The sequence below is a fragment of the Copadichromis virginalis genome, linkage group LG8 (genome assembly GCF_057382275.1).
Source record: "Copadichromis virginalis isolate Kocher_CV1m ecotype Utaka linkage group LG8, C_Virginalis_male_GT1.1, whole genome shotgun sequence".
Lineage (NCBI taxonomy): Eukaryota > Metazoa > Chordata > Actinopteri > Cichliformes > Cichlidae > Copadichromis > Copadichromis virginalis.
Window position 1 is genome coordinate 23826193 of NC_140625.1, and position 23990 is coordinate 23850182.

Sequence of the window (23990 nt, forward strand, 5' to 3'; positions counted from 1 at the left end):
TATGTAGTTTGCCTGGCAAGGCTTTCAGAACTGGGGAACGTCTTCGCAGAGACGAAGACGTACCCCTGTCGCCAAAAGAATTCAAAAGAACGGAATTTAATACTATCCAGCAGTGGTGAGCCCATAATATGTTCTGTTTGCATGTGTTTTTCATGGTTTCTTAATCACATCATCATATATCATGACATTGTTTATCTTACAGATGGAATATGAGTTAGAATTAGAATTCATTCAGATTTACCTGCTTAGAGCCTCGTCACATGATGCTGACGTAGACACAGCACAAGTGGTTATTCATCACCATGACAAAGAAATTATACCTGAACCCCCAATTCTGCCATTAGCCACATTTGTTCACACCCTACCAAGTTGTGATCACACATATTTCCAATTTAACCTTCATAATGAAAACAAGTTGCTAACAAAAGTTGCTATAATTTAAGTTAATTTGTTTATCCATTTTCTTCTTATTCAATTCAGGATTGTAGGCAGGCTAGTATTTAAATCCTTAAATACATCAAGGTGATGAATTCATGGATTGTAGGTGTGACGGCCAGTTGAAGGATGGGAAAGAGCCAGTCCATCTCTCCACCTAAGAAAGAGGCAAGAGAGATTAAACAAAAGGAAATAAAACCAGCCTGTCTAGAAAAGTCTATTCATTTTACAGACAAGCTGCGCTCATAAAATTTTCATACTAGCTCTCACAATGGAATTATCTTGTTATTATTAAACCACCAGCTTCTACCTGAATAAAAAAAACTTATAGGCAATTAATTTAGGTAAAAATCAGATAACTGCAAAGGTAAACAGCTAAAGGTAATATGTCTATCTGCCAGGTCATTTTTATTATAACTGCTTCGTATTTTAATGTTGAAACAACACTGCACTGCTTGCCACAGGAGTCACTTTTGCTTCCAGCAGCATGCAAGGGGCTGAGTACTGTATGACAGCTGCTTATTCAGTTCTACTCCAGGCTTTTTTGGTTTTGTTTTTACTTCAGTATAATGTGTCATTAATTCATTGTAAAATGACATTCTGTAAAAATACAGTACAGTGTACTGTATAAATGTGAGGGAATTTTCTCTGTTAATTATCTACAGGTATTGTATTTCTTAAATATTGCATTGCGGTAGCAAACCCCGAAAGGAGGCAAAAGTAACAGGGAGGCCAGCCATTGCACTGACAGGCTTCATTTTAGTGCTAAATATTAAAGCTTTTATTAAAATAACGTTTTTTTTTTCAAAAGACTCAGTGTTTTTATTTAGAAATAATTGTTAATATCTTTGTTAACTGGATCTGCCAGATAAGTCTGGAATATTTTGCTGTCTCTTTTTGAAAATAATCATGATTTAAGTTTAATATGACTTAATCTTTCCATTCTAGCCAATAATACAGTTTTTTTATTTTATTGTTTATGATACCCCTAGTTTTAGCCGTGAGAGGCTGGTGTTCAGTCATTTTAGCATACAACTCAGAGTAGCATACATTGCATTAATTCGCATATGCATTGTACAATAATTTCACCATGTCAATAGGAGCTATCAGTTCGGCATACAGATGACAGAGAGTAAGTAAATTATGTTTATTTTAATATAGGCACATTCTTCTTTGACTTGACAGAACACTGGATAAAGCGCAGTATTCATAAATACTATATTTAGCTGCCTGCTTCTCTCTGGGCTTTAAACAGCTTTGACTGCTAGTTGGCTAATGAGCTAAAGTCAGTGTTGTAGATCAGTGTTTCCCAACCACTTGTTGTGCCGTGAGAAATGATCAGGTGTGCCGTGGAACATTACCTCATTAACTATTAATACTTATAGCAAAACCACTCACTGAGTTTGCAAAACTAAAAGCACAAACACTGCTTTGCACTCAGTTTGCCGTTTTGTAACACAGACTTTGTAAAACTGTAGGTAAAATCCACTGCAAAGCACTCTTTTTGCAGAACTGTAAACACAACTCACTGCTTTGCACTCAATTTCCAAATGATCAACACACTTCTAGCAAAACTATACACATTTATGGCTATTATTTACACTACTTTGCCAACTGTCTGGCACACTGTCACATGTGAAAACTATTTTAGATAATTAGTTCACTTTGCAATCAGCCTAAGCACTATAAATAAGCTACAGGTAAGCTGTGTGTGTGGAGTACAATGGAGGGAGAAGGAAGAGTGAGAAGTAGAGGAGGCTGAGGAAGAGGACGTGGAGGTGAAGAAGTAGGACGAAGAGGACGACAAGGACAAGGAGGAGCAAGAGGAGGACGAGTAGAAGAAGAAGAAGAAGAAATAGAATTACTGATGACATCAGAGCTACAATAGTGGACCATGTAATCAACCATGGAAAGACCCTGAGGGAAGCTGGCCAACAGGTTCAGCCTTACTTGAGCTGCTACACTGTAGCAAGATCATAAGGACATTTCAAAATGAGAATCGGTTAGTACAGTCACTTTGCACAAAGACTTGTAGCACTGCCATATGCTAATGAGAAACACAACAATACCATAGATGTAAAATTCCAGAAGATAATTTCCCCGGTGCCTTGGACTAGAGGACATTGCATGTGATGTAGACGAAATTTTGTAGCCGGATCCAGAGAGACGACACAATGTAGACTGATTTGTTTTTTTTCCTCACTGAAATTACTATTTTGTTTTGACTTGGAAATAAACACTTGTGTTTGTTTTGATGTGTGTGACTAAACACCAGTACTTGAAGTTTGGATCCCTCTGTGTTTACGGACCTATGACAAAAGTATGACCTCAAACTGACATGGCCTACCTTGTGCACAGAAAAGCAAAAGCCAGATGTGGTTTTTATTCATACCATCAGTGTGTAGTTGGTGCATTGTGTGCTTATTAATGTAATGGCTTGTGTTAACTGTTTGATACAAAAATACCATTTTTACGAAGGTTTGGAGAGTTAAGCATGTTTATTAGCTTTTACAAGAAAACTACAACGTTTTGCTGATTTGGTGAAGGGTTTTGCAAAAATAGCCAATAGTTACAAAAAACGTGCTTAAGCCATCAGAAAAAACTGTAAATGGGTTGCCAACTGCTAGTAAAACTGAAGAAGACAAAGAAGAAATTACATAATAGTCATGCTGTGAGTAAGACAACGCAGCGCGTAATAACAATAGATACGTTTTTGAAAAGAAAAAGTAGCCAATCTGACCAGGGTCCTGGAGTAAATTCCGACCCTACCATGAGTAGTGGTAAGAAGAAAGCAAAAAAGGTATACCAGGGCAAACGCCAAGCCAATTCTGCTATACCTGGTCCGTGGGGGGAAATTATCAATACGTTTTTTGTGAAAAAATGTTTTCGTGGTGTGCCGTGTGTTTTTTTTTTTTTTTCAAAACACTAATGTAGATAACTGGGAAAAGTTAAAAATTCATGGTTCCACTTAGGTATAGACAGGAAGGAATAGTTTTAGGACTCTAATAACTTCTACAGTAATACTTCTGTTTTACAGTTGTCTCTACTTTAGACTTTTAAAGGGTTTCAGGCAGAGTTTCACTAAACCCAGTTTTAGCCTCAGACCTGCCTGGCAGATGCAGTTTTACCTCAGCATATTTATCATTATGTCCATGTTGTAGCACATAGAAATATTTAATTAACATTTTCAAGCAGACACATTTTCTCTGCAACTATTTCTTTGTCATGGTCGTTGACCCAGCATTTTGTGTTTAATATGATTATTGTCTTCTGTTCTAGTTTATTCTGATTTTGGTATCCTGTGTCCTCCCCTTGTGGCCGGTTCGTGTCCCTGAGTTCGTGTTGTGGATTTCCTGTTTTATTTTGAAGGTCTGTGTCTGTTGCTACTGTGTTCAGCTTGTATCCTCCAGTCGTCTTTTCTATTAGGATCAGCTGTGCTTCCCTCCTCTGTGTGATTACCCGATTACCTTGTGTGTGTGTGTGTATATATAGTGGGTGTCGGTCTGTGCTTGTTGTCGGCTCGTCTGCGTTTCATGGTGTTTGGTTCTCTGTTTTCACCCTGCCCTTCACCCTGCCCTTCACCCTGTTTTGTCATTATTTTCAGGTTAGCTCTTAGTTTGCCCAGTTTAGGTTCCTTCAGTTATTTGTCATGCCTCCTTGCCTGTTTTGTCACTCCGCCACTTTGTAAATAAACATCACTCATATCAACAGTCTACTGCCTGCATTTTGAGTCCTCATTCTCACAACACCTCACGGCTCGCCCCGGCAGCCGTGACAGTCTTCATTCTAACTTTTGTTGAAATGTGTTGTTTGGTATAGTAATCTGTCTTTATCTATTTTTATTTTAATGTTTTATTATGTGGTTTACTATTATATGGGGAACAAGTCAGGCTTGTGTTGAGAGGGCTGTGGTCATCCATCTGTTTTGTTCTAATAACCCAAATTTCAGGAGCGCCTTCTTTAGTTGTTCAGTTTTATAATTTTCCATTGTATAGTTGAAGTAAATGTCCATAAATAGTACAGAGAGTGTACTGTAAATCTACAGAACTTTCCATTTTACCACTTATGGAAAGGTCCGTGAACTATTCTAAAAACATCATTTTTTTTAATCTCTTTTTTTACAGTGTAACATATGCACCATTCTTCAAGGGGCATGCAAATACCATCTCATATCATATTGCAATTGATTCAACTGTTGTTGTATCCTTCCCTCTATAAGACATGTTTTGCTATTAATAAACCAACATTATATGCTGATGCCTAATGGAAAAGTATTATTTTAATGTCCTTTTAACCCTCTCAAGGCAGGCGTTGCCGATTTGCAACGAACAACCGGATTACCCCACATACATATTTTATGAGGTTTTTTTTACTCAGAAGTACCACTGCAGGACTTGGTTGTGCATTAGCAACACAAAGTTTAATTTGAGCCTGAGAGGGTTAAGATATTTGCCCAGTAACCTAAGTAGAGCCAATAATGTCAGTAATTGACTAAAGTGGATGCATTTATCGTGGTGAAAGTAAATGGCAGCATGAAGGGAACTTGGAAATTGCCATGAAAGATGTTCTGCTTGAGGAGGGGGAAAAAACATAGCTGTCTTGCCTTTCTTAAACATGACCCAGCTGCCTCTTCTGATGGAGCACTTAACTGTGGTCTCTCCCACTTCCCTGTTCTTTCACGTTGCTATTGTGACTGTATGAAAGCTTTTACCCACATCCTGAAATCTGTGGCTGAATAGATTTTGAAATTCTATATGTGGCTCAGGACCATCGAAATGGACACTTTTTACAACCAGTTCCAAAAGTGCTGAGACGTTGTGTAAAATGTTAATAGAATCCAAATTTGGAATTATCTCATAAATCCAACTAATGTTTTTCACAACTAAAGATAGATAATATCATGTGTTTAAACTGAGAAACTGTACGATTTTAAGAAAAGAAAAAACTATTAGGCCATTTTGAAAATGATGGCAGAAATTATTGCACAAAAAGTTGGTAGTTATACAGTGTAATGATACAAAGAAACAGCAGGAGAAAAACTTTGCAAATTGTTAGGTTTACTGGCAAAAGGCCAGTAACAGGTTGAGCAGAGATTCAATCAGCAAGAGCGGTGTCTATAAATTGTGGAACAGAATAATGATCTGCAATGTAAAACTGTTAAGACTTTGAATATATAATCTACGCATATTTTATGATGGTACCTATCAAAAGTCCACTACATTAAAATAGGTATGGTTAACTGGGTATTAAGACATTGGCAGAGAAACATTTCCAGACACCACTGGGCTTCATTCACTATTGTTCTTACAAACAAATTAGTTTTCATAGAAAAGTCATCAACAGAAACATGATCTATGTACAATGGCCAGTTTGGTTCTTACAGCTGTGCCTATGTTAATGAATGAGACTTGTCTGACTCGGTCCACAGGCCTATGCTCTCTGCCTACCATTTGTATTTTATTCCAATTCAAACAGTAGGCAGTGATTTAATAATTGTTGATCTCTAATATGGAACATTACGTCTGCAGCATAAATAAGTATGATGATCTACCCCAGTACCCCATCTTTGTGATTTTGAAAGTTACCTGTTTAACATGAAATCCTGCTGCATAGCACAGACCTCTCAGTGCTGAAAACTATATAAATCACTTTGGCTCGCTTTAATACAGATCTTACTTGCTGTCAAATCTTGTTTATTTAGGGGTTAAGTTAGCTTGGAAGTTGTAGTGGGGTGAGCTAACTTATCTCAACTGTTTATATTTGGTTCTAGGAGCAGGCAAGTTATTTACTTGGAGGTCTTTCTTTTTACCTTTCTTTATCAGGTATGTCAAATTTTGTGTTGGTGTTTTTTCATCTTGTGTCAAATATGTTTCATGTAAGTTTGTACTTTATGTTTAATGTAAAAATAAATACGAGTCCTTTTCTACAATTACAATTACCCTGCGGGAGAGGAGCTGGAACGGGCAAGTTATTGACTTGGAGGTCTTTATTTTTATCTTTCACCGTCAGACACAACCCAAGAACACATTGGTTACATCCAGATATCTTTTTGGGAGAAATACCTTGCTATTTTACAGAGACAATAGTAAACAACAGTGATGTGCAATACTGCAGATCTTGGTAATAATTTAGCACCAGATACCAAAACTGATACTTATGCTTTTAACTTATGAAGGCAGTTTATGCAGGGTACCTTTCAGGTTTTCATGCATTTTGAAACTGGAATTTTTGGAGACCTGAAATGTAAATGTACCTGTCTCTAAAGCACAACTTATGCTGTTTAAATGCAATACACCTCACAGTCAACACAAAAAGATTTAGACATTTTTCATAACTGATGTTTGAGCAATTTTTTTTCATAAAAAAAAGCTATTTTGCACAATTCAGCAGGCTATATATATGTGTGTGTGTGTGTGTGTGTGTGTGTGTGTGTGTGTGTGTTCAATACAAATACCAATGTTAGTTACAATACTATCAATATTTTAATTGATCTGCCCGCCTCTAGTAAACAACATGCTTTATCTATTACAATAGCATGGCCTCTTAATAGAAGAGTCAAGGTATTGCAGAATCCAGCAGCTAGAATTCTTTTACATCCATTGAACTTTCACTATGCTACCCCAGTACTGAAGTCACTTTATAAGTATAATATATGAAATGCACTATATAAATAAAATATCCATTGGACAGTCCTGCCCGCAGTCCAGACCTTTCACCAAGTCAAAACATTTTGTGCATCATGCAAAGAAAAGGCCTTGAAAGAGTCAAGAGTGTTAAGAAGATAGAATCTTATACTATGTCAGACAAAAATGGGACAACATTCTGCTCCCAAAAGTCCAATAACTGGAATTTTCAGTTCTTAGATTGATGGACCTTTAAGTGGGGACACTATACAGTGGTAAACATGGCCCTGTCTCAGCATTTGAGTTGCTGTCATCAAGTTCAGTTAATGGATCAAATGCACTGAAAAGGCTGTTTTGTTGGGATCAATAGAGGACAATTACTGTTGTTTTTTACATTTGCCCTGCCCTCTTTTAGGGCAGGGCAAATGTAAAAAACAACAGTGATAGAACAGCAAGCATCTCGAGAAACCAGAGGACGAGGATGCTCATTAATCTCTGAAAGCCATGATGATAGCAGGTTTCTTCTTTCTGATCTTCTTCACAGGTAAGCTGATAATTCCATCTAGCTTCATAGAGCTGACTTATGGTGCTTTTAAAATGTAAGTAATCAACACTTTATTTTAACTTCATAAAAGTAAGTAGTAAGTATGTAGTTCAGTATGAAGTCTGTTTTCCTCTGAAACCAGCCATTTACCACCAAAGAACAGAAATATCCTTTTGATAAATTACACATTTTTCCGGCTCCTACTAAAACCAGATTTTTAAAAAAGAATATTAATGGATCAGGGCTTTTAAACACATTAATAAAAACAAAATGCATTTATGGGAGGAAGACAAAACAAAAAGCAAGATATTTGATTAAAAATTCAAACATGTGACAAGAAAGTAACAAGAAAAAGCACAGAATAATGGCATGGAAACACATAGGGACTTACTAGATGCTTACTGATTACACACAGAGTAATCAGTAAGTGAGCAGGGGGTAAACAATACACAGCTGAAATCAACAGACAATGGCAGGGGAGGAAATAGAACTCCATGTAAGACACCGGGGACAAATAATTATGAACATTTTTCAAAAGGATGTAAACAACCAAGACTAAATAAAGCTTATCTTAACCATGCTGTTTAAAACAAGAGATAGTGTACACTTGGGAACAAAGCAGACATGGAGACAATTAAAGCAGGGCAGACATTCACGGAAGAAAGTGTGAAAAGTCTTTGTTTTGTCTTTGTTAATCTGTCTTTGTCACTGTAATGCTGGGGTTTGTCGATCACTTTAAAATGGACGGTGTGGAGGAGGGGTTGTTTAATTGAGGTGCACAAGTGGTTCACCGAACTGACAGGCTGAAGTTAACTCTGTTCCCTCTAAATGTGCTTTTTGTTCAACAATTTAGCTGTACAGACCAAAAGTGGAATCAGCTGTCAAAGTATATCTCTACAAGATGCGATCAGTACTATTATAAGCAATTTTAAGATATGACTTAACCACCATTTATATCAGGATTAAGTCTTTTGCTAGTTATACCCAACCAGTTTATAACATAATAGGTTACTACATATAACTACACAACCACCTTAAAACTCTACAATTTCTTTGTCTCCAGCTTTGTCTTTTTCTCCCCGTATACCAGCACTGATTTAGAGCTTTTGTCTAAATGACAACATCATTCAGGACAACACTGCAACAAGAATATAAGCCTTCATTGGAGAGTATCACCATTAAATCAAGGTTGCCTTTTCATTCAGCTGCCTCTCAAACGCACATAAAACCTGAAAGAATAAACTTATGTTGAAACCAAGCACACCATTGTTTTTCTTGTGACATTACCAATAAGTTTGATGTGTCACATGGCCCTCTTCCTATTGAAAACTTCTAAATGGCAACTATGGTCACCACCCATCTTGAGGAGTTTGCCCCCTCACATATACTAATGTGCCACAAACAGGACTTTAATATCACCAACCATTCCCATTTTACTATGGTGTATCCATAGTATATCCATAGTATCCATATAAATGGCCCACCCTGTATAACGCAAATGGAAATTAAATGAATCATTAAGTGAAATACAAACTATAAAGGTCCAAAAAGAATAACTGTGTAAAGCTATATCTTCCTTGGCCTGTTCAACAGCCAGGTCTGGCTGGAGTTAAGAGAATTCATGGGGTATATTGTATATTGCAGCCAATATTTCCACTGCCTTTAGCACTGGCAAAGGTCAGTTAAAAATTGCGTACATTTGAATGAATTCAAGGTATAAATTCATCACCAGTAACACAATAGTAAACCCTATTAGAAGTATGAGTTTGGTAAGTGGGGGCATCTAGAATTGTATAGAAATATATATATAATGTTATGGAGGGCCTGGCATCATCTTGTGCTTTATTTGTGTAATATTATATCATGTGATTTCGCTACAAGAAGTAGCACTGTGTATAATGAATTAAGAAATGTGATGAAGTGAAATATTCCATGAGTAGGGTTTACTTTCTTTTTTTTACCTCATCCTATAAGTTATATATTTTATAAACTCTAAAATTACAAATGTTACAACATTTAATGCAGTAGAAGTGTATGTTTTTAATCACTATTTAACGAAACATCCAGATTTCATTAATAAAGGGGAAGAAACTGACATGTTCTTGTACTCTTTTCTGCCAGGTGGAAATGCTTTCACTGTAGAGCTACACGATGATCAACAGATGCCCAATGACACCATTACTACAGGTACAGAAAGAGCACTTCAGAAGTTGTCAGGAATTATAAATATATGCATTTTAAATTAATTATCTAGCCAGTTAGCTTTTCTGTTTTACAAATGTATTCATTACTTCTTTTGACTATTTAGATTATATTATTAGATTATATTTATTGTTTATATTGTTAATTTAGTACTTTCTATAGTAAGAAACAGTATATATGTCATGAAGACAATACATGTATATGAGAAACCTGTTTGTCACACACATATATTTCAGATCATCAAGCAAATACAACATTAACATTACACAACAATAACCAGAGTAACTACAAAATGCAGTTTTTAAATGATGATTTCAGGAGGGGGGGGGGGGGGGTGTAAGTTATGGACAACCTACCTTTGTCCCACCCTCAGCAGCAAGAATTGCAATCAAGCGTCAAGCAATCACTGTGGGGGAATTTGGGTTCACTCTTCTTTGCTGAGTTGTTTTAATTCAACCACACTGGGGTCTGATTTAAGTCTGGATTTGCAGTATGCAACTCCAAGTCTTCATTTTATTCTTTGAGCCATTCAGAGAAGTTGGATCAAATACTTCACAGTCCAAGTCTGGTGGCTAGAAATTCTCATTTTGGGTAGAAAAGAGAGTTTATGGTTCTATTGATGATGACAAATAAAGCAGCAAAGCAGCCCCAGACTGTCACACTACCACCACCATGTTTCACTGTTTGTAAGATATTGTTGGAATAGGACCAGGTTTGTTCAGAGAACCTTTTTTCCCCTTGATGCATTTCTTATTTATTCAGGTTACTGATCAGAAACAAGTAAGTGTGACAAATATGCAAAAAACTAAGAAATAAGATGGGAAATAAAGACTTTTTCATGGGATTCTACATACATACAGTTGTTATATACACTCATCATATGCAACAGTATCTATTTATTTATTCCAGGTGGAAATGCCTCTGGTTTATTGCCACAAGATGTTGATCAGCAGATATCCAACGGGACCTTTAACAGAGGTACAGGTCTATTTTTAAATACATGTGCAATAATTTGCTTTCTCTGCCAATTTATTTTTGATTCATTAAGCAGACTATCTGAAAATAAACTTCAGATTCAGTCAAAGATTCACTTAAATTTTGTGAAAATAAACTCTATTTATAATTTTCCATATTTTGTTGTACATGACTATCAACAATGAAGGGTAATATGCAGAGTGGTAATGATTAAGTTGATTACTAATCCTTGCAATAATCCTTTCTGTCATCGTTGTATTTTTACTCAGTTGTATATAGTATTTGTATTTGTATTCTATTTTTATCTTATTGTATATTTATTTTATTTTATTCTACTGTATATAGTATTTTATTTTATTCTATTCTGTACAGTTGTGTACTGTATTTATTCTTATTGTATTCTAATTTTTGCCTCATAACTTTTGCACTGTCCACTTCCTGCTGTGACAAAACAAATTTCCCACGTGTGGGACTAATAAAGGTTATCTTATCTTATCTTACTAAAGCCAAGCTATTTCTTCCCCCCTAAGGACCTTGAGAAGCTGATTCATGCATTCATTACTTCGAGACTAGACTACTGTACCTCCCTTTATTTTATTTTGGTCTCCCACACTATTTTCTTAACTGTTTGCAATTAGAATAGATTGAATGCCTTTATTGTCACTATACACTTGTACAATGAAAGACAGAGCATCTCCTTCTCAGTGCAAACATGCTCGGGGGGTCTGCAGCACTACATACATATGGACAGTATTAACAGAGAAAAAATATATGAAATGTAAGAATATAGAAGCCAGTTTTAAAAAGCAATATGTAATAAACAGTGTTATGTATATACAGTTGGGTTACATAGAGGATATGAACAACCAGGTGCCAGAATGAATGATCATATTACTCCAGTTTTAACTAGCTTACACTGGCTTCCTGTGAAATTTCGTATTGATTTTAAAATTCTTTTACTCACTTATAAAATTTTAAACTGTATGGCACCTAGCTATTTAACAGGACTTCTCCATTTGTGTAACCCAAAAAAGCACTAAGATCCTCTAATCAGATGCTCTCAATGAAACCCAGGTCTAGCCTGAAAGCCAGAGGCGATCGTGCCTTTGCTATCGCTACACCTAGACTATGGAATAATCTCCCTGTTGCCATTCGTACTTCTGATACTATTCAGTCTTTTAAATCTTGCTTAAAGACTCATCTATTTACTTTGGCCTTGACTCAAGTTAGTTGATTATCATTTGGCAGGCTTCTATGTTTGTCTTGTGTTGCTGTTGTCTCACTGTTGGTTCTTGCTCTTAATTTGTGAAGCACTTTGATCGACATTGTTGTTGTTTTTACATGTGCTTTATAAATACATTTTAATTTTAATTTAACTTAAATTGTATGGATATCATCATCAGAGTGTCTTGATGCTGTTTCAGAAAAAGAAGAGAACAATAATGGAAACTGTGGTTATAACGATGTTGTAAAGTTTCTAAACTTGAACAAAGGCAATGATAACTACACTCTGACAAGGCCTGTGAAAAACTACAATACTGTTACAGAGATATCACATCTAATGAAAGTTTTTGGGATCCTAGCTATGGTAAGTAGTTTCTATTTTTGCTCATGAAGCATCATTCCCTTCTGCCAAACATTAATTCTTTACTCTAGTTATTTGCTATTATTAATGCTCTATACTTATAGTTATTATTATTAGTTAATACTGTTGTGGGTTGTCTTCAGGTTTTGGTCATCTGCTTGCACTCTGAAGTTTAATGATGAGAGATATACATTGCTATGTTTTTAGAGCCCTACAAATTTTGAATTTGTATTTTATACAAGGAAAGGTATTGTGTTTTACATAAGGATGGGTATCGTTTAGGTTTTATCCGATACCAGTGCCAAACCAGTATGTTGCCGGTGCTTAAACGGTGCTCGAACCGGTGCTTAAAGAATGGAGAACACAAACTTTGTCCAAAAACCTCTCATATTTAGCTGTTTTGTGTAAAAAGATAACAATGTTAGCCTTTTCTGCAGCTATGGGGCATATATGGTATCACTCTTGGCTGGAAGCAGTGCTTAAACAATGGAAAAAACACAAACTTTGTCCAAAAACCTCTCATGTTTAGTCGTTTTCCACTTTTTCTTTGGTCATTTTAGCCTTTTTGGTCAGGGTGAAGGGAGTATCTGCCATTAAAACAACAAGACAGCCACATGTAACTATGACGGTGTTTGCTAGTTCACCTTACATGCATTAATTTAATAACGTGGTTAGCCTACTCAATGTAAATTACACACGAACAACATTAAGCTACTCCCCCAAAGAAGAACAGCTACTGCTGCCATCATCATCCGTCATCATTTCTGCTACACTGGCAGGGCTACGGGCCAGGAGTCTCCTCTTCGGGTTCTTGGGGGATGTTGATAACTCCGGGTCCGATAACAGGCACCACACCCGCAGTATATGTGCTCGTCGTTCGTCGTCAGATTCGAGGTGTTACCTCCTTTGCACAGTATCACAGTATCACCTTAAAGCACTTGTTGCAGGCTGCTGAGTTTGCATGTTTTGCTGTGAAGTACAGCCAGACTTTTGACCGCTTCGCCTTGGGCATTTTTAATCTGTAGCTCTGCTCTAAAAGAACGTACGCATCTGGGCCCGCCTACTATCCTTGCAAAGGTAAAATGATTGGCTAGAATCCAAAGTGCATGACATCTCAGGAAAAAAAGGACCGAAATAAAGCACCAAAATGTGCGCTGCTTTTCGGTCTGGTTACTACTGTTTATGTCAGAACCGATACTGGTACTCATCCCTAGTTTTACAGCACTTTTGTTAGCTACAGTTTGCTAATTGCATCGCTGGCAAGATATAAGATCCACTATAAATAAAGAATTGTTATTTCCATCTGGAATAAAAATTATTTGGGTCTGTTTTTGGGACCTCTTCACCATTTCTGTGACCACATATGGAATACTCAGGCACCTAGTCTAATCTAGCGTCACCCTTGATTTCTTTGCACACAGAAAGAAACCGAACAGCTCTTCATTTCTTATATTTGGGTATTTTTGGTAAGTTTTTCATTAGAAATACACAATTTCAAGCTATTGTTGAAATATGGATTTCATCTGTTTTTCTTGCTTCCATCCCTCCCTTCTCTTTTACAAAACCTTGTGTAGAGATGGAAAAATGAGCACATTTCTTGGAACCCAAAGGAATTCTGTGGACTTGAATCCATAACAATTCCTACTGAACTGTTATGGATGCCAGATTTAATTATCGAAGAAATGTAAGTTTAATATTAATATGCTTAATATTTATATTCTATCCATATACTCTTAGATGTAGAATAGGAGAACAGAATAAAAATAATCCTTTAATTGTCCTACAAGGGGAAATTTGGTTGTATCAGCAGCAAAAAAAAACAAAACACACATATACAAAAAGAACAGGACATAGGACAGAAAACGCAATTTTTACATATTTACATCATGGACAATAGTTACCAGAGCAGAGCAGAGTACAGTACAGTTGTTAAAATTAGCGTACAGATAGTGTGCAAACAGAACAGGATAGTGAAAGATGTTTAAATAGTTACGAATATTTAGAATAATTAGAAAAGTGCAGATTGTGTATTGTACCTGTGCATTAAAAAGTAGACATGTAACTTACAATAAGTTAGTGTATATATAGGCTGAGAAAAAGTAATGTGCAGTTATAACAGGAGAAGCACTGATGTAAACATCTGTGTTTGTTGGGAGCAGTTTTGATTGTACAGTCTGACAGCTGCACGGAGGAAGGACCTGCGGAAACGCTCCTTCATGCATCTAGGATGCAGCAGTCTGTCACTGAAGGAGCTCTGCAGTTCAGCAACATTTACATGCATGGGGTGGGAGACTCTATCCATCAGAGATGTTATTTTGGCCAGAGTCCTTCTGTTTCCCACCACCTGCACTGAGTCCAGGGTGCATCCCAGAACAGAGCTGGCCTTCCTAATGAGTTTATCAACACAATTGTCTATAAAATTCTGAGCTCCACCTAGGGGGGCAGTAGTCCACAATAGATAAACAAAAACAAGAAACACAAGAACAACTATTAAAGAGAAGTGGTAAATGGCCTGTATTTGTATAGCGCTTTTACTAGTCCCCCCTAGGGACCCCAAGGCGCTTTACACAGCCAGTCATCTACCCATTCACACACACTGGTGGAGGCCTACATGCTACAACTGTAGGCTGCCCTAGGGCGGACTGACAGAGGCGAGGCTGCCATATCGCGCCATCGGCCCTTCTGGCCTGGTAGGTGAAGTGTCTTGCCCAAGGATACAGTGACCGAGACTGTCCGAGCCGGGGCTCGAACCGGCAACCTTCCGATTACAAGGCGAACTCCCAACTCTTGAGCCACGATCGCCCCGCGAATAAAAAAGGACTCGGTCACTTGGTCGGAATGTATTCACATTCACAGACCCACCAACAGTTATGGTGATGCTGTAACATTGTTATTTCATGGAAAAAATATGAAAACTGTGCCTACACTTTGTGTTAAAAAAGAGGGGGGAGACTGTTAGAAAAAAAATTTATTTATAAAATGTGCTGCTTGCTTTTGCTTTAATTTCATTTCTCATGGTCTATGATAGATGCTATGGAATTGCACTATACCTCGTGTAAAATTTGTTTTTCATTTTCATTCAGGACAGAGAAGGATAGGGCTACTACAAACCCTTTTCTGACGATTTATTCAAATGGCAACGTCTCATTTAGGAATGATCATGTGGTAGTAAGCACCTGTAAGATGAATGTGTACAAATTCCCCTTTGACATTCAGAGCTGCAACCTCTCCTTCAAGTCAATGACACATACTCGTGAGTTCATAACAGATTTTGTTTTTCTTGGTCTCAGGAATAGACATCATCAGATACCACGGCATATTTTTTTTCCTTACTGATGTGATTACTGCATTTTCCCACTTCAGCTCGAGAAATAAATTTGAAAACACTGGAAAATGATAAAGTGATAACAAGGTGGTCCAAAGACTTGATAGAAACACAGGATGAATGGGAGTTCCTCAACATTACAGTCAACAACCAAACCAGTGATTTGGACTCATTTCAATCTATGCTTGTTTACACTGTAAGTATTTTGAAAACATTTATCCACTTCAGCCACACAGCATCAAGCCAAACCATATTTCTAGTTTAATTCATTTGTCATGAAAACAAAGGTAATCCATTGTGTAGCTTTTTCCCCCCGGCAGCTTTCAATTCCTAGGTTTCTTCACCACATTTATGATTACTGACACCTACTTCGGTTGCCGCGTTCTTAAGCTCCAACAAAGTAATTTTTGCCCTGTTGATAAAAAAAATGGCACTGGATACTGAATGTACCAAATGTTTATTGATTATTACTTTAATGATTATGGGAAGAAGTATATTGTCAGAAAAGTCATTGCGTTCTAATAGTATACTGCAGCAATTCTACAAAACCAACTAGATCAGTATCAAATAAAATGATTATTATAAGATTTTTTTTAATCCAAAAATATTTTAATGATGGAGAGCAAACAGCTGGCAAATAATCTCATCCTCACAGAGGATGTGATCAAACAAGGTATTGTGCCAAAACGTGATTGTCTGCCAAAACATTAGTACAGGAATGTTGTTTGTAGCTCAAGAATCAATATAATTCATCAGAGATACATTTGATATTTGTTTCACATATTATAGGCCAACAAGTCATTAAATACAGGCAATCACGTTTTGACAGATGATCGCTTTTGGGCGATAGCCTGGTTTAGCCTGGTTAAGCTTTCAAAATAAACTCAAGATGTTGGGTTAGTTGTTAAATATGCCCAAGGCTAATCTAACAACTGGTCCCACAAGAAGACCAACCATATGGGAAATCATTTGGTAAAGCTCAAGCAGGGAGTTCAACCAACAAGGAGCATTGTAACAAAAAGTGGGAGTAAACTTAGAGTGAATGGCCTGCAGGGTACAATCCATTTGACTAATCTGCTGTGAAGTTGGCTTTAGTTGCTGGACCAAAGCACCGAGAACTTGGTCATACTCACCTAACATGGCCCCATGACGGGTATATGGACTGTTTCCAAGTCTGCTGGGCCTGGAGATTGGCCGGGTTGTTCTATCATGGTTACTGGTGAAATAGACTAAGAGTTGGGTTTATTTACAGAGGGGCACATTGGGGCATAGGCAAGAGATACCAAGGGGCACCAAATGGGTGCTGGCAGCCAAGGAAAGTCTGTAAGAGAAGGAAATAAAGTGTTCTGGTGCCAACGTGGCTGCAGGAGTTGGTTACATCCATTCAAGATATTTGCAATTCCTCTAGATGCTCCGCAATGCATTTCAGCAGTGTCGCATTAAGCAAGTCTCGCTTCATGTGGCTTAAATTACAATCCGGTCTATTTTTTATGGAAGCTGAAGAAGGGCAGGAAGCCAGTCATAGGGCATTGAGAATTTGGTGATTTTCAAAATAAAGGTGCTATACCCATGTATACTATACTATACTTTCTCTGGCTTTCTGAAACATTCTCAGTGTAATTTGAAGTTGTGATGAGGACAGAACAAAAGTCAGTGTCATAAGCATGAAGGTGATTTTTCTCACTCAGCGTTCTCTGCATTTGCATCTTTTCTCTGTGCACACTTGTTTTTCCTTATTTACTTTTTGTGCCTGCCTTAATAGTTAATGCAAAGTAGAAGGATGATTAACCACTTGACACATGATTTCACAGATTACCATGAAGAGGAGATCTGTCCTCTACATTGCCAATTTCATTCTGCCGATCCTCTTCTTCTTAATTCTGGACTTGGTCTCCTTCCTGATCTCAGATAGTGGGGGTGAGAAGCTCAGTTTCAAGGTGACTGTCCTGCTTGCTGTCACCGTGATGCAGCTTATACTCAATGACATTCTGCCGAGCTCTTCAAACAAGGTTCCACTTATAGGTAAAGAAGACGAGTTTATTTGATGGAAGACATTAGTTAATCACATTAACACAACCTACTCTCCTCAGCTCTCTACTGCATTGGGGTTTTTACTCTGATGCTGCTCAGCCTCTTGGAAAGCATTTTAGTGATGCATCTGCTTGATAAAGACTCTGCTACACAAAACAACAAGACAGATGGTGACCAAAGCCTAAGTGAGTAGCACTTAAAACTTAAAATGCTGTTTTTACAGGTGAGCTTAATCATAACAGTTATTCTACTTTTGGATCTAAAAGATATCATGTATGCAAGTTTACATTTCTGGTTATGGTTTCAATTATGTTGCTTTTTGTGTTTAATATGTCATTCCAGGGATGAAGAAATGTTGTCACTGTGCACCTGTATATGATGCATCGCCTGATGAAACAGAATCTGTGACCAAAGAGGTGAGAATTAACACGTTTTTAGGAAGAAAAAAAACCATATAAAAAGTTGTCATGTTGCATGAAAGTTAAAATGTGTGTTTGCATATCAGTTAAACTATTATTCCAGTCACAATGGCAACAAACCAGTTTTTAAAAAGTACCAGCAGTCATTTCACCATACATGTACTGCAGGTAAAATATTAAACACATCACCAATTTTCTAAGTAAATCTTTTTTTAAAGGTATTATTGATATGAAATTCTTCGCAGATGTTGGTAACAACCCATCCAATCTAAACTGTAGCTGCCCACAAATAAAGTTATATATTTCCTTAGAGATATGGTTATGTGTAAATTAATACTTAATTTATTTCTGTATATAATTTGCAAGCTTGTTCATTTCCTTCTTAAAAAAATAAATCTATACTTTTACAGGATAGCAGCAGCAAATTGATGGAGGCATCCCTTAATCTCAAACAAGTCTTAAATGAACTGGAAGAGAACGGGAAAACAATGAATCTGCTTGGCAGTAAAAGGAAAGACGTGAAGTCTGGCTACTGGACTAGAATAGCTAAAAGAATCAATAAGATGTTCTTAATTTTTTATATCACAACACTCACTGTGTTTTTGGGAACTATGTTTTCATTGTGGAACAGTGAAAACTACTAGGGCTGAAGTAAAAAGCAAACAAAAAAAATGAAGTGATTAAGATCAACATGAACTTATTTTTAATGTGTTCACCCCTGCTGTTCTTTCCCATTGGTCCAAATAAAACCCGTTCTATTAAGGTGCAGGTTGATGATGGTTCACAGTAATTTACTTTAAAACCAGTCAGAAGTGTTTAAAGAGGATATTTACGGATGGAGCCCTACTCTCAAAAACTGAAAGGGATGTAACAGTGTCTGTGAAGCTGGACTTAAGAAATAACTGCTTAAAGTTTTAAAAGGATGTTTAGCACCATCTTCTGTCAGCACGGGATGTTATGTCACCAGGTCGGTCGGTTGGTTGGTTGCAGCAAATACACTTACATTAGTTTATCTTAGCTAACTAGTGACAGAATTGATAACTTGGAGGAAAATAAGGACACTAAACCTAAAAATCAGTTTAAGGGGATCAGTTTCAGGCTGCAAGAAACCAAGGATATACTGTCCACTTTGACTGTCTTTGTCTCTAGCAGTATTTGGCTCCTTGTTATTTGACTAGTTGCACTGAAAAGGGAAAATCCAGTGGTTAGCTGTAATGTAACTAACAGCTAGCAGATACTGCATGTTAGCTGCAATGTAATATCAGGTCCTTAAGCTTCTTAGTCATTATTTTTAGTTTGTATTCTGTTTTTGGTTGGTGTTAGAGTTGTTCTTTATATTTGATTCTTTTCTTTAGTTTAGTCTAGCCTCTCTAGTATTCCCTCCCATCTTATTATCTACTCTATCTCTGTCTTAGGTATTAATGTTGTGTTATTTACCTTTAATCCTGCTGGCTTGCCTTTAAAGTCTGTTTTTTTTTTTTTTTAGCTCCCTTTAAATAAGGTTTATAACATATTTACACAATGGGTGAAGTTAAGACAGTCTAACACGTTGTTTGTGTTGTCTGGTATGCAGTGGAATGGTGAATTAACTTCTCCACTTCTTTTAAAGATTTTCTTTAAGCTCAGTTAAACTTTGTATTCGTTCGGACAGGAACTTGAGCAATGTCTGCCTATAATGGAATATTTCATTTCATTAATTTTGACACCAATTACTGATCTATGTACATGTTTGACAAGTAATAAACAAAATGCTAATGTTCTGCCAATGAATATATTTAAAGTACAGTGTATTGGAAGTGTAGATCTTTTATGACTTGTGTCAAATATGGTAAATGGACTGGATCATAAATAGTACTTTCCTACTATACCTGAGCAATCAAAGTGCTTTATACAACTTGCCTTATTTAGGCAAAAGAGAAGGCAACTTGGGGTTAGGATATTTAGCATGGAGCAGCCCTGGATCGAACCACCAATCTTCCAACTAGTAGATGCTCTACCTCCTGCGCTACAATAGCCACGCTTGCTTATTTCTGGCAACATCAAGCATTGTAGCTCATGTTTCCTGTAAATCTATTTGCTTCCTAGATACTTTGTGTATTAGCATGAAATAATCAGTCCTGTTATCTGGTTCTAAAAATGTAAAAAATAAATAAATAAACTTCTCCTTTCTCTGTATGTTTCTTGCACAACTAACCCATCTTTCCAGCAAATTTAAAATTACCGATGAGACTGTCATGTTAAAGTGGCTAGCTTCATCTATAAAATTAACATATTTACAGACTAGTCCAAACTTTTGATGTCTATAACTAACCCCACTTCAAGGCAACTATTTAAATTGTTAAAAGTTGGCTAAGGTTTAAATCTGGGGGTGGGGACACTTGGGGGGCATTGGGCTGGAGGCTGGCTATACCCTGGACAGATATCCAATCTGACATCAATTTGTAGTATGACCTGATTAAATATCATGCATTCCCCTCCAATACTTTCCAATCATATGAAGCTGCGTCACTATCATCTACAAGGGCATTTTACACCTCACACATGGCTTATGCAATGCTTCAGTTCATGAAGAACAGTCTCTGCAACACCACTGAGTCCGTAATCCTCAGATATAGTATAACCACATCCATCCTACACTCCTACTCCTACAAAGCACTTCAGCTGAGTCAAGTGCATCCTTTAAATCACATAGAGGTGGAAGAGGAAGAGGTTTCTTTATTACAAGTATCCAGAGGGAGAACTGTGGTGTTGTCTGTAAAAGAAATCTATACACCCACATATCTCTCACATGGTCTCTATCTCTCTCTCTCTCTCTCTCTCTCTCACACACACACACACACACACACACACACACACACACACACACACACACACCACCTACCATTTGTCGCTGCAGTGCTCTCCAGTCTTCCCACTGAATAAAAATCAAGGATGACAGGGTAAGGGTTCAACTTCCAGTTTTATGGTGGTCCAGAAATAGTGACAATAATCACCCTCCTAGTGAGAGTGCTTTAACTTTTAACTTAAAACACACCCACTGGGAGGAGTCTTGTGACCTAGGGGTGGAGCAATACAAAAAGGAAAGGGCAAAACAACCACACACTCATGTGGGTTTTTTTTTAATTATCAGGTGACTTTTTTTTCATTATGTCTCAATACATAGCACTTTACTGTGCAAATAGGCTACACATAACTGTATGAACACAAATCAGTGTAAATACATGTGACTATGTCATTTGGATCCCTGATGACAACCAGCGTTCCAGTGTTTTTAATGAGAAAAAAATGAAAGCATGGAAATTGCTTCATTGTTTTAATGTCATGAATTTAATCTCCGACACAGCATGCGTGATATGATTTCTGAAGAAATGGAAATGGAGCAAAGACAGTCAGAAGACACCTATTATGAACCACACTCATTATATTGCAGAAGTAATCACTGAAATGAAACCATTGATTGATTTTTTGATGGTTTTCATATTGATATTTCCTTTGCCAAATATTTTGTGTTTCTTTTGCTTATAAAACCAATGAGTGTTCAAGGTGTCAAGAACACATACAACCATATACCACAAAATATATATATTCCTTCCTGATCTGCTCAGTTATTTTTACATTCCTGTTTACATGTAGGAATATGATAGTGAGAGTATCTCCTCATTAACATGTCAGTCACTAATAACAGTGTCAACCATTTTGGCTTCAGTCAGTCTATAGTTGTTTACACTGTAAGTATTCCTGGAAATGTCATTGTCCGTGTTCTACCTACTTCACTGTAGATGCAAAACCTAATTGCATACCTTAACATCCATTCAGCATGGTTGCACTACTCACAACTCTGAATGTACGAATGTGTACTGTTCCTATGAGGGTCAGACTACACTGTCACATAATAATTCTTTCTTTTAACATAAATGTATTTGTTTTGCTTTTTCCTAGTGCAAGGAAAACACAATTTTCATGCTTGATTTTTTTTAAAGCACTGATATCTTAATGGATAAAATGAATGCTGACATTGGAACAGCAGTACGTAATGAACTTGAATATTTTCAGTGTCTGATCACTGATTACTGATAAAGCAACAATAAGATCACAGTTATCAACTTTCTCTTTTTGCCAAATGGGACCGAACTGCGTCTCCTGATCGAGCACTGAAATATGTTTTCTTCTCCTCACATTCATATTTTGCTGCTTTGATTGATAAATATCTGAACATCTGAAAGATGATAAAGAAATGTGTGGCTGTCTAGATATAATTCAGTTTTGTATATTCCGGTGACATAGGATCTGTTGTTTGCAAGTCTGATACAGTTTTACAACATTTACACAACCTGGACATGAATTGTGGATTCACATGCCTTTATTACCTGGATGCTCTAAAATGCTCTAAAATCATCTGTAGATTCTTATAAAGCACACCAATTCCACAAACAAGACCAGTACAATGAACATTAGTGAAATTTTATCTGTAGAAACATCTATTTAAAGACACATGCAGAAGGAAATAGACAATAAATTTAGAAAAAATGTTTTGTTTTCTTAATTCATAATCATCCATAATACCAGCACATTTTCAATTGTTTTCTATTAATGTTTTTAATTAAAAGCCAGAGTTAAAGCTCTTCTATTGTTTAGATTGGTATGTAATCAGTCTGATTCAATTACTTTTAATGATTAAATATTGATACTGTTTAAAAAAAAGTTAACTTTTATTCAAAATAGAAAGAAAATACAATAATCAACCAGATTAATGACAGGAACGTAAAAGTTTGAGCTGGAAAATAGAATATTAAGAGTTTGGTTGAATGCAGGAAAAATATTAATTCCATGGCTTTTTTTAAAAACAAAAGCTTAAACAAATTAGTGTTTAAGCTTTTGTTACCACTCTGTTAGGATAGATACAATTTGCCCCACCCTCTGTTGGGCAGGGCTATGACATCAATAGAGGAAAATAGAAAACTCTCTAGACACCACAGAGAGGGTGAAAAAGCTCTCTGGTCTCTCAAGGCTACAATGATTGCAAGTTTCTTCTTCCTGCTGTTACTTGTGGGTAAGCTGAGATTATTCTAATTAAATGGAGATGACAATTTATACCATTTAATTGACTTTATTTTTTATGAGTATAAATATATTTTTATATTTTATTTTATTTCAATCAGTAACGCTTCTTTACTTGTAATAGATTGCATTTCAGTGCAAGAACAGGTTCCTCTATAATTTCCCAGTAAATATATCTTGTTTACTAAATTAAATTCCACTTTTTTGTAATTAATAGATCAGAGATATAAAATAAAAAGAAAGAGAGAAAGAAAGAAAGATAACACATCTGGTATCTAGTAACTCAGATGGATTTAAACTTAAGTATATTAAGTATATTAAGTATATATTATAAGTATATATTAAGTATATTTAATAAAGTATATTCAATATGAAGATGTACAAAATGTTTTCAGATGGACTGCAGGCAGGCATTTTGGAACCTGGACTCTTTAGCTACAAATGTGTTGCTATAGATAAGTCTTAAATTCCCAGAGGTTTAAGATTCTTAGAATCTTTTGATGATATTATGTCCTGTAGATGATGAGACATTCAAAGTCTTCACAATTTTATATTGAGGAATATTATTCTGAAGTTGTTCTACTATTTAAAATACAGTTTTTTCGTAGATTATTGATTTTCTGCCCAGCTTTACTTCTGAGAAAATCTGCTTTGCTCAGACGGTCTTTTTACATCTAATCATGCTCACTGGCTTCCTGCTATTAACCTAATGGTTTGCAAAATGTTTCTCCAGCTACTTCTTTTTTGTTATTTTACTTTTTCAGCCATTTTTTCCCCATCCAGCTTTTTTCAG

At 36.5% G+C, this 23990-nt stretch overlaps 1 protein-coding gene across 1 annotated transcript; it reads left to right on the top strand.

Annotated features, from left to right (window-relative positions):
- Positions 1–7562: 7562 nt before the first annotated feature.
- Positions 7563–19187, top strand: LOC146703457 (5-hydroxytryptamine receptor 3A-like). The gene is made up of 10 exons (XM_085466699.1): positions 7563–7613; positions 12218–12371; positions 13790–13830; positions 13939–14048; positions 15448–15617; positions 15728–15885; positions 17501–17711; positions 17780–17905; positions 18063–18136; positions 18550–19187. The coding sequence occupies exons 1-10, from the start codon at positions 7563–7565 to the stop codon at positions 18781–18783; spliced, it is 1329 nt and encodes a 442-aa protein (XP_085322825.1). The 3' UTR covers positions 18784–19187.
- Positions 19188–23990: the final 4803 nt, after the last annotated feature.

Bases quoted from the DNA above. Each gene is read 5' to 3' on its own strand.
- LOC146703457 (XM_085466699.1), top strand. From the start codon at position 7,563: ATGATGATAGCAGGTTTCTTCTTTCTGATCTTCTTCACAGGTAAGCTG. The intron at 7,614-12,217 runs ATTCCATCTAGC...AAAGAAGAGAAC, and splicing joins TCTTCACAGGTAAGCTGATA to AATAATGGAAACTGTGGTTA. The intron at 17,712-17,779 runs GTAAAGAAGACG...TACTCTCCTCAG, and splicing joins AAACAAGGTTCCACTTATAG to CTCTCTACTGCATTGGGGTT.